The sequence below is a fragment of the Ascidiella aspersa genome, chromosome 9, assembly GCF_963924565.1.
Source record: "Ascidiella aspersa chromosome 9, kaAscAspe10.2, whole genome shotgun sequence".
Classification (NCBI taxonomy): Eukaryota; Metazoa; Chordata; class Ascidiacea; order Phlebobranchia; family Ascidiidae; genus Ascidiella; species Ascidiella aspersa.
Window position 1 is genome coordinate 18289966 of NC_139455.1, and position 12075 is coordinate 18302040.

A 12075-nucleotide genomic window follows, 5' to 3' on the forward strand; every position below is an offset into this window, starting at 1 on the left:
GGTCGTAGGCTTCTACGCAATGGGGGCTAGCCGAGTGGGACGGTGGGTCATTTTAAGACGACCTTAAGTGTATTTTAAGGTGTTTCAAGTGACCGAAATGTTTTCCCAATATTTCTGTAGCTGCAGTGAAGAATTAGCATGCGGTACTTGAAAAAAAAGTGAAAACAAATAGTTGCTGTTTTTTTTTTAATTTGTTACCGGCCACCATTGCTAAACCTTCGAAACACGTCGCCACTTTTTATTTTCTTCTAGTTTAAAACATGCGATAATAACACCAGAAGACCAAAAAGTACTCGTGTGAATAGTCCAATATTTTGAAAAAGCACAAAAGTATCTTTCGCAAAGGGGCCCAAACTCTCTGTAATCCATATCTCACGTAGACTGCTCTTGTGAAGTTGGCAATTCGACGGTTTGTTTTTAATGTGTGCTCTTCAAAGCTGCAGCACATTACCGCCCAAGCTCGAGTTTCCTAGCTTTCGCATTCAGGCGGTGCACCTCAGATTCAATGGTCACGTGATCTAGACACACTTCCTGCCCCACGCATCCGTCCATTATGCGACTGAAAAAGAAAACGTCCAGTCAGGGGTATTGGCTACAAACTCGGTTCAGACGCCAACTTGCAGTGCCTGTATAGAGCCTTATTGCAGTGCTTGTGTAGCCTGAGCGCGGCGCAATGTAACTTAGCGCTTTTCGGTTGTAGTTCGATGGAAACTTTCACCGAATTCCGTCAGAGGTTTCGCCTTTTACCATTTTAAACCTGAAACGGTGCTTTCCTGTTTGAGGGCCTTCTGTACAGGACCTGGTGTGTTGTTTGTGTACAGTCGATTTAGTCAGTCGGGCTTTGTGCAGAGTCGAACGTTTGCAAACCAGCGTAATACGCCTTTCTTGTTTATTCGAAACATTTGTAATATTTGACCATCCGTTGTGTACAGTTGTATCGTACGCAACCCAGCCACGGTTAAGTCGATAAACAGATGAAAATTTTCATTGCCCCGACAAACAACTTTTTACTTTCCATCATTTAAGTTGCGTGACGTCACTGGACAGCTAATGACGTCAGACAAACAGGACATATGAACTCGTGCTGGCGTTGGAAGAATGATTGCGGGTTGCATGTGGCGCGTTGTGATTGCCGAAATGTAAACAGAATGCAGGAGAGAAGTAGGCTCTGGCGTCAAAAGCAGTTTCGCATGTTTTTTTCTGGGAAGGTCGCATTCAAATAATACATAGGGCCGTTTTGTTTGCGCTGTGTTTCCTATAAATCGAAGTGTAGTGTCGAACAGATACAGATATCATCAAGTTGGACTCGCTGTATTGCCGAGGGTGGTTCTTTATCCGCATCACATGGCACCATTGGATCTTGATGCACAAGTCGCTGAACGATAAGTAAAACGAAGCGCGCGGACTTCACCATCAATAGACGTCTTTTTTATTATTTTTATTTAATTAGTCGGTGCGTTTCTTTCGCTCAAGTTAAGCGGCGGTTTATAAACAGCGCCACGTCTTGTCGAATTGCCGTCTTCTTTTAGCTGGTGTGAGTGATGACACGGCGCCGTGGCGTGCGTAAGCTGCACCGACCGCGGACCATAAAGGCCAGTGTTTTAGCCGCAGCGCAGTTTCAAGCTAATCTTCCCCCAGCGTACGCAACTTCCTTCCGTATCAAGTGGCGCGGCACGAACTTAGCCCAGATTCAGTCGTCAGGCTAAGCCAGGGGTAAATGACAGTAAATCGAGCAAGCTGTGAGCAGCGCAGCGCATTAACCGCAATGCCTTATTACGGTGTCTACCTGTCACGTTTTACGCGCCACATTTTTGTAGATCAGTCAGGATTGAACGCCCATATTGAAACGCAGGACTGCAGATGTGCATTACGAAAGACGGGCGTGTGTCGCTAGCCTTCGATTGGACTTGTATCGGCAGGCGGTTTCATCGCGCGTTTTATTGCCGCGTAATTGGCGACGCGCTACGACGACGCCTAAAGGGAAAAAGGCCCGAGTGTTTTATTGCTGGAACGGTGAGGGTGAAAAGAGCAACGCTCCGACACCAGCATCATGTCACTGCACTCTTTCTACCACCGACTTACAGTAGCTGTGCAGTCACAAGTACAAGTAGCTGCGTGTGGTAATTGCAGTTGCTCGACAAGTCGTATGGCGAGTCCAGGTCGCGTTAAAAGTCGCCCGTAAAAGGCTTTACCCGGCTTCTAATTGCTTTTCGTTTATAAACCCTCGTAATAACAGATTATTCGATTAAGATTTGTTCGAAGAGTTAAAGCAGGAGTTAGGTCCACGAGACAGAGCCAGTGTGTGAGTGGGGAACAGTTAGTACCGTGGTGACTTTCAGCAAAGTTAATCAGAACGCGTTGCAGCATTTTTAGGCCGTTTTATGCATATATTTTAACAAGCTAGCATGTGTAGACGCTAGTCGATTGGCATACTTATTTATATGCGAACGCATTCAGCTTACAGAGGTCAAAACTCACTATTCCCGATTATCTATGGGATTAACAAACATAAATTTCAACTAGTTTGTCAGCTTGGCCGTTATTTTTTGCGAAGAATGACCTGAACAATCCTGCGTTTTTAATGGCTTCTACTATTGAAGTTAGTTTGTTTGCAAAATCTACGTATTCCCTAAAACTGAAACGATTATCGGAAACTAAAAACGATAGAATTTGCCTTCCAAGTGGCAGTGGCAAGTTTGTTACACTTATCGCCGAGAATTGTGTTAAAAGTGGCAGTTGGACTTACGGTGCTATGAACATGCGCAAGGGTGAATTCTATAGATATGACCCCCGTACTTTCTTGTTTCAAGGGCGTAAACGAGCAAACGGAGTGTCAGGCATTATGGGCGCGCCTTCTTATGAGACTTCATTTAAATTTAGCAGTTTAAACAATCGATAGACTCGATAAAGGCGATGGTTATTCCGGGACGCAAATGAAAGTGTAGCAACAAAAAAGGCTTTTTTGGTCATCAACCAAACGCTTTTCTAGAATGATACCTGTAGCACAACCGGTATAATTATATTTTTTAGAATTCCGACAGGTATAATTATATTTTAGAAGTCTTTGTTTTTCAATTTGATTTGCATTGGACTTACAGAATTTTCGATTTACGTATTCTAAAGTTTGGCGTCACTCATTTTAACGTCGTTTTTGTTTAAACCCTTTTGCCACATTAAAGTTTTGAAAGTCAAAATGTCGCAATTTGTTCCATCGCGATAGAAAAAAAACATAGAAACTTGTCCGGCCAGGCAACTAGCGCGGCCGCAACTACCTGTCGGGAACCAGCCTTCAGGGACACTCAAACACACACACTCAGACACACACAAGCACTTCCGAATGTATTCGCGACTCAACCGGCAGTCGATGCCGCCGCGGACCTTCCACCACCAGGCCGCCCACTGCGGCGAGGGTCGGCGCAAGAGCTTCGAGGCCGAAGACGGACCTCTGCTGTTGCGCAGCCTTAAGAGCTCGCAAGACCAGTACCTGGGCTGCGACCTGAACCGCAAAAAGACCCGCAGCCAGATATACCAAAGCACCGGCGGCTTGCCTCTGATCACCGAACCCCTGTCCGAGTACGATTTCGAGTCTTGCTCTAGTCTTGAGCCCGAGGACGACGTTCCCTCGGCCATGTTTCTGGATTTTCGACGCTCTACCTCTCAGTCGCTGCCTCGCTGCGTGTCCGACTCGAGCGTGGTCGCGTGGCCCGTGCCTATCCAACGCAGCAGCTCCGAGGTTAAGCGCAACAACTCGCTGAAGGTGAATTTCGGGTCAGATTCGCGCTTGCCCCTCGCTCACTGCGTTAAAGTGCAAATGGGCGGTAAAGGGAAACAAGCCATTGTTGCTGTTGTTGTTGTTTGAGGATGGATGGATTAACGTAGGGCGAGCATTGTGTTGCAATCAAAGTCGTGTCAATGTATACCATTTGTCTTTTATATATGCGTCTTATTTAAACACATTTAGTAAAACAATACAGTATAATTTCATTCTTATATGGTTATCCACTATCATGGTAGTAATATAAAAATATGCTTGAACGTAAAGCATAGACTTGTGGGCAATTCTGACTAGAACTGCTAAAGACATGCCCATAAAACATGTCTATAATAGTGGCATCAAAACTCATGCTGTGCATACCACAGACATAAATCCAATACACATATTTAGTCATTGCCACTCTTTTTGGCACTTTGTCTTGTAATTAGGCACTCACAGACAGCAAACTATTACCACATTAAAAGCCATTTATTTTGTTTTTCCAGAAACCATCCCTGAGTTTCAATTGTAATTTTTTTTACAGAAGTTTTAGGCACATGAGTGTGTACCATAAAAACAATTTGCCCTCATTGTTTGTTAACCTTATTCTAGTTATTTGTAGGCATTTTGTGGATCTATAATCTTTTTAAATTTTATATCACTAGTTTGTTAGATTTGCTACCTTAATATTAAAAAGGTTGAAAAATGTTTATTAGAAAAAACAGTTTGAAATTGGACATAAAAGCTAAACTGTTGATTTGTGTTTCAGAATTTCCTTCAAAGAAAAATCCAGCCTTCAATTCGCAGAAGCAAAAGCACAAAACTAACAGCGGGAAAAGAAAACTATCCAATACTTGACCCACTGTAAGTTGAGTCGTTCTCCCTAAATTGTAGCCGTTTCTTAATTCCTACTGCTAATTACACTTGCAATTTATTTAAAATTTATCCCCCTAAAAATAGGTAAATTGTAGAGTTTTATAAACCCTACTATAGTTTTGCAAAATAAAAAAGGCAAATTTTGAGCAATTTTGTTCTGTTTGTTTTATTTATTTTTAACATAAAGTAAAAGACTTTGTAAATTTCCATTTACTGCCGTAAAATTAAAACAATGTAAAGTTATACAACAATGTTGTTTTCAATGTTAAAAAAACATGCATTCTAGTTTAGACAGGAAGTTTTTCTGTCACTGTGTGTCATGTCACCACATCTTCAACTCTTTTCATGTTGGTTCAAACAAGCAGAGCCTGTTCATTTTTGTTAGTTTTATAAAAGTTACAGTCTCTCCTTATGTCCATTAGTGGCACCCTGTTTGGTAAATACACAATATTTTTTAACTGAAGGGCCCTTCATAGTTTATTTGATAATTCAAGATACCCTTTTAGAGGATTTAGAAAGTTTGTAAAACATAGTTGAATCAACTAATGATGTTAACCCAATAAATAATACAAGCATATATAAATAGACGTATTTGTTGTTAAAACTCTGTATTTATAAAAGAACATAACATTTACCTGTTCACTTACTTTTTGGATTTCATTGTGTATTAGTGAAATATAGTCTACTTCCCATTAGTAATTGACTGTTCATGCGTTAGATGGCGCTCCAATGCGTCACACATTCCCAATGAGGTAATGCATCGTTTGTATTAGTAAGCTTCTTATTAAACCAAAGGTGACTATGTAGAACACAGACAGCAGTTTAAGAAAGGTATTTAAGGTGTATTTAATTTAAAAAATATGTTTGGTTTGAAATAATATTTTTTATTTAAGAAATCACTAAAGTTTTCTATTTTAAGAAGCAAAAAAAGTATCTTGTTGGTATTGTATATTGAAAGTTAAACAACACCAATAGTTTCATTTTCAGGGTTTACTTAGCGTTTACCAGCCTGCATTTTTTTCTTGAGCTGCCATGTTCAGTTTTACAGGGTTGGAGCCGGGCACATATTTTTGTGGCTTTCTTGTTTAATCGTTAACGCTGGTTTTAGTTTAAAAGCGTGGCGCATGTTTAGGAGCGCTTCAGCCGAATTATCTCAGTTCCTCATTTGATAACAATAGCCATTGCAGGACATCAGCAGAGTGTCATGTGAAATTTGACTGTTCATTATAGTCGTCATTATGTTGACGGTATACAGTGGTTAGTCACACAAGCGCAGAGTTCTTACGTCCTAAATAACTTCCTGGCATTTTGCCACTTGTAGTTTTTTAGCCGCAGCCGGCTTGCACTGTGCTTGCTTCCAGCTGACAGGAAGCATTTAATGAAGTAGCAGTCACTGTAGGTCAGTTGTTATGGCGCCTGTTAGAGTTGCCAACCGATTGAGCAGATTTTCTTCGTTTTGCTCGCATCGAAATTTCAAGTGAGGATTATTTGCAAGTTCAAGATGTTGCATTTACATGTTGTGCAAAGAAATATGTTTTGCTGCTTTACAATGCCTTGCTATGAGTGAGTAATAAATAAGTCTCTTTTTATATATTTTTTTTTAGATATTTTTTTTAGAATTGGAGCTGTTCATTTTATTAAATTTTATCCAATAAAAATAATACAATTTTTCATTTGACACAGCGGTTGAAACAAATTAGTTTTATCTTACTTATAAAAAAAAATTAAAACAAATCAAAACCAATTAAATGGATATGATGGTATTTCTGTGTAAAAAAAAATTATACAGAAGGTAGTAGGTTTGTACTGGTAATCTGTAAGTCTATCTTATTTATCTCGCGTTGTTTCATTTATTGATATGGTAATTCAAAATTTAAATAATATTTATTCTAAATTTTATTATGATGGCAAAAACTACTGAAATAAAACTGCTTTATAATGATCACTTAATCTTAGCTCTTTGAACAAGTTTTAATTTTATCCATAACTTTATACTATAAGTATCCATTAAATAAATACAAGAAACTTTATAGGTCTGCTTGTTTATTAGTGTTTTATTTTGGTAAAACAAACTATAGCAGCTGGGGCTTATCACAGGCCCATATCTAGCTTAAACGGGTGATGATCACTTGAGTCAACTTGACTTAGTTGTGAATCATTAACATCTTGCCTCTCGTGTCTAGTGTATTGTGTTTGCATAATGACTCTTTAACCATTTGCCTTTGAATTTTCAAAAGTCTACATTAAGCAAGCCACCATAACATTGGTTTAATATTCTTGTTTAGAAAGCCTCGTTTATATATGTACTGTAATTGTTTTCAGCAAAAGGATTTAGGTTTAACAATGAAGTTATGTAAGCCTAGAAATATAGGTCAGCCTATATACAGTCATAGACAAACTCGTAATATTTATTTTAAATCGACTTAACGCCAGCAATTTAATCTTTTCTAATGGTGCTGCTATGTGTGAAGTAAGTTTGGCTGCTCAAATTGTTAGCCTTAGCTTTGTGTTACGAACATTAACCTACAATTATATGATGCTTCAAAGTTATGTAATGCTTTTTAAAAGCCTAGTCATGTGCGACAAAGGTTTTTTGTAGTGCTAATGTGTGTTTCCAAATTAAATTGTTGCCAAAAGTGCAACCATAGGTCATATCTCAAAATGATTTATCTGATGAAATATGAAGGAAGCACCTTCAGATCACCTCAATATATATTCTTATGTCCCTGAATGCTTTATGTGTCATTCAACAGGACTGAAGTCTCTGTTTGCTCCCATTAAAAATTGTTTAATTATATTGTCATAATGATGTTAATACATTGTTACTTCCACTTACAATTTTTAATTTTTTTTGAAAAAAATAAACCAAATTTTTGAAAGTAAATTCACTGACATTGTTTTGATATCGTTAAGATCTTACAGTTCACAGTCATTAAATAAATATATTAGAACATTTACCCATGTGAAGTTATGTTGTCATTTGTAGTTTGGTTTATTATAAACCCAAGTTTTACATTCATGATAATTATTTAAAAAAACGATTAGTGTCTTCCTAGAATGTACAAGAGTTTAGAAAAAAACTTTAGTTTTTAACAATAAATTGACTTTTCAGAACATTCATGGCCCAGGGTGGTGGTCCTTCACGTAACGCCGACGTGGAATTACCTTTCTTCATGCCTAGCATTGAATCTCCCGATGCAATAGACCTCAACGAGGACCTACCTGAAAAAGCGATCGTAAGACCGCTTCACCACAGCATTTTGGGCAGAGAATACTGCTTTGAGGTAAATTCGTAATGTAGTTGGGTACAGCTTTTTTTGGTAAACATTGCTTAATTAAGAATTTAAAGAACGAACCTGGTCTATTGAAGACACCTACAGTTCATAACAACACATTGACTGTTAATCAACTTTACTTTTTTATCTCCATCCAATCCCAAGCACAAATCAATTTATATCAAGATTCCAATTACTTAACTAATACCAACGATAGGTTATAAAAAAATGTACTTTTATGGGTTTTTATTTGTTGATTTGTACTAAATTAATTTGAAGAAAAATAAAACACAGAGCTTAGTATTAATCTATTGGCCGGCCAGCTGTTTTAACTGGCGAGTTGGATATTTGATACCCGCATGTGGCACCGATTCAGGATATTGCGGTCATTTCACAAACATGCAGCTTGAATTTGCTAAATGATAAACTGCGACAGCCTGGTATAATGGAAAATTGCAACTTGCTACTTTGGAGCATCCTGAATAACGGTACAACAAGATTGACATATAAACAAATATTACACTACAAAGAACACTACAAGATTGACATATAAACAAATATTCAAAGATTATTTTATTTTTTGGAATGGTGTGACATGATAATGTAGTTGCAAATATTATTATATTCTGTTGAGTTTATTGTGTTTCATTCATTGTGTGGCTGCCTGTTTTTCATCATGTTTTCTTATTAGATAATCACCAACAAAGGAACGAGATGTTTCGGATGCAACTCAAATGGAGAAAGAGAAGCGTGGATTGAAAAGATCAGAAGAGCAATTAATCCAAACCTGGTGTGTTACAGCGAAAAATCACTTCTGCATGTTTTTGTATAGTATAGCCATTATTGTTAGAAATAATATTAGTCCATTTACGCAATTGTTGATCTATCTTTAAATATCATAGTTAAAAATAAGTTGATGTAACAACTACAAAATATTAATTGGAGGATTTAAAATATACCACATACAGGGCGAACTTGTTGGGCAGGTTACGTGTTGTAATCTATTACAAGTACTTTTAGGTATTTTCTTAAATTAAACTTTTTGCATTGTAAGTATTTCATCTTCAGGACAACTGCCACCGAATCGAGCACCAACTCACGCTCTTTGTCCAAGAAGCGAAGGGCTTGCCTGCCAAAAAGAAATACTTCTGTGAAATATGCCTGGACAGAAAGTTGTGCGCGAGAACCACTTCGAAATTGAAGAACGACAGGTATGTTGCGCAGTACCGAAACTTTGCACATTTGTAACAACGTAAAACGCCCCGTTGCTACATATTCCCTTATAACCATTAGGCAACACAATTCCAAAGTAATATTACCAACATTTGTGCAGTGTGAAATGCGCCCATACAGTTGCTAGCGCACCGCATAATAAAAATGGGTTAATCTGTGCCTTTGCCTCTTCTTATGCTATTTCCATACTGATAAAAAAAAGCCAATAAAAAAATCTTTGCAAAATTTGTTTCACTTATTTTTCATTTAACTATAATTTTAGAGTCGCCACAAAAACACCAGTGCTTTGTCTTTGGTGTTGCCAGTCAATTAAAACAAATCCTTAAATATCGCGCGCAAGGAAATAAAGGCTCCTCAGAAGTGTTCCTTACATAAAAACATTACTTTTTCAGCACTGTGTTCTGGGGCGAGCAGTTTCAATTCACATCGATGCCCAAAGTGGACGACATCACAGTGCACCTGTACAAGGACTCCGACAAGAAGAAGAAAAAGGACAAGGACTACATCGGCCTCGTCAACCTTTCATGCCGGTCACTTGTCAATCAACAATCGCTCGAACAATGGTAGGTTGTCGTTCGATTTGAATCAAAACAAAACGCCTCGTCTTGCCCACTCACTGTGTTGTAACCCCGAGTTTTGCATAGCGGTGATTAGTTTGTGTGAAACGTAAAGCAAAACAAAGCGAAAATTCTGAATTATGTTAAAAAATGTTGATGGTCTACTCATGACTAACATCTTCGATTTAATGATGTAATACACAGACAGAGTTTAAACCGGACCATTTTCATTAGAAATAGGTACAGTGTAGCCTCAATACTTCATGACGTTTGATGATCTTTAAATAGTTTCCTGTTGTCCCTTTACGTAAGTTTACAGTGCAGTCAATATATAACCACTTGGCCAATGATTGACTGTGTTTAAACTGAAATAGCCTCATACCATGCGCACTTCGATTTGCATGTTATTTACAGTTTACTTACGCAATGTACCATTTGCTGTTGACCTAGTGCAGGGGTTCCCAACCTGTTTGCTGCTCGTACCACTTTGTCAGGTGAAAGCGTTCTTCGTACCCCCAAACAAATTCTGATGAATTGTTTGTGATGTGTATTGCTAAATTACATTGGTTTTCTAGCTCACATAAAATTCAAACCGGTATTTCACTAAAAAATGCCCAAGGGATACGAGTACCCTCGGTTGGAAACTTCTGATCTAGTGTAATTTTACAACCTTTTTCAATATAGGTACACTCTGTCGACACCTAGTGGCAACAGCAAGAACAAGGCCGGCGAGCCGCTGGCGGTCCGGATTAAGGCTCGCTTTCAGTCGATTCACGTCCTGCCTACTGAGGTGTACAAGGCCTTTGCCGAGCATATTTCGCTCAACTACCTTCCCATCTGCAAGACGCTGGGCAACATCTTAGCCGTGTCCAAGAAAGACGAACTGGCCAAGATCATGGTCAACATTATGTACGCAACTGGCTGCATTAAGGTGAGACTTTGGGAACTTTTTTTGATTGGTACCGAATTGCAACGTTGAAATTTCTGTTAACTTGTTTATCTTTTTTCGGCCGTGCTTTGTTATTGACTGGTGGTGATTAATGAGCAAAGTTTTCCTCTTTTTTTGATTGATAACCTATTCTGGTAACGATGGACCATTCCTTTATCTAAACTAAAAAAAACTTTCAGTCAACATAAATCAGTCATTCCTGTTACGCTAACAATAACAACTTTGTTATTATCGACAGGCTGGCTGAAGAAAAATGTTTTGGAGATATGTCGATATGTAATTACACTAAAAACATTGCTTCATTATAAATATCATGTGACAAAAACAAGCAAATTTTAGTTTTGTTTCGATTTTAACCTATACTCATTTTTTTTTACCCTTAAAAACATCGAGGAGTGTATTGTAATTTTCTGTTACTTTACGCTCACCGAAGCAAAGGCTTTCGGGAGTCGCCATGTTACTTTTTTCAAGTCAGCTTTCCAGGATTCCAGTTGTAAGCTGGGCACCGCCTTTTGGAAAACATTCCGTTTGCATTAACTTATCCTTATTTTTACTCGCAGGATTACATGAGCGAGATCGTGATGGGAGAGGTGGAGAAGGTGGTCGAGGAAAGTCTCATCTTCCGCGAGAACACAGTAGGAACCAAATCGGTGGAAGCCTTCCTCCGACTGGTCGGCATGAAATACCTCCACGAAGCTCTCGGTAATTTTAGAAGAATTCCACTACCTCTGAAACATGTATTCAACAAATTCCAGATAACTTAACAAATAATAAATTTACCACAGAGCTACTTTTGAATAACATTATGCCTTCTAACCACTGTTCATATAAAACAACTTTCGATCAAAGTCGAATTTTCCACGCTTTTCACCCCAGAGAGGAAGTCTTTTAAAAACTCCAGTAAAAAAGGTTATCTTCACGAAAATCAATTTTAGGAAAATTTCGTTACCATCGAAACATGTATCCCACAAATTCCAGATAAAACAATTAGAAAAAAAATTAAAAAAAAATCGAGGAGGAATTATTTACCAGAGGAGCTGTTTGTTTGACTAACATTATGCGTAACAACAGTTTATATAAAAACTACTTTAGATCAAAGTCCAATTTACCTTTTTTTCTCCACTTTTTTCACCTCAAAGAGAAAGTCCTTAAAACTTTCAGTAAAAAGGTGGTGCGAGCTTTTGCAGTGAAACAGGTCGCAGCTACCGGTCGTGTCGTGTTGTTAGCTTTCCCTCGAGAGGAGGCTTGCGTGTTTTGAATCGGCACGCGGAACCTCGCCTTAGTTACGTCACAAACGGGGCGGCGCGTGGTCACAACGCATTTCCTAAAACAAAAGGCGCGTTGATGAGCTGACTGGCTCTTACTCACAACGCAGAGGCCGCTACTGAATACTGAATAATGACTGGATTCTAAGTAATGCTAATGCTAAAG

General features: G+C 38.5%; 1 protein-coding gene across 7 annotated transcripts in view; it reads left to right on the forward strand.

The window, feature by feature from the left end:
* LOC146133385 (uncharacterized) overlaps positions 1-12075 on the forward strand; it is a 65258-nt gene that overhangs the window by 39198 nt on the left and 13985 nt on the right. For 6 of the 7 annotated variants that reach the window (XM_083397997.1, XM_083397996.1, XM_083397995.1 and 3 more), the window contains 7 exons: positions 4524-4618; positions 7743-7914; positions 8597-8695; positions 8974-9116; positions 9531-9701; positions 10380-10626; positions 11205-11346. In XM_083397997.1, coding sequence (XP_083254123.1) covers positions 4524-4618; positions 7743-7914; positions 8597-8695; positions 8974-9116; positions 9531-9701; positions 10380-10626; positions 11205-11346 — 1069 coding nt within the window. Of the gene's footprint in view, positions 1-202; positions 3758-4523; positions 4619-7742; positions 7915-8596; positions 8696-8973; positions 9117-9530; positions 9702-10379; positions 10627-11204; positions 11347-12075 lie in introns of those variants that run through there. The other variant, XM_083397993.1, reaches the window with a different exon arrangement.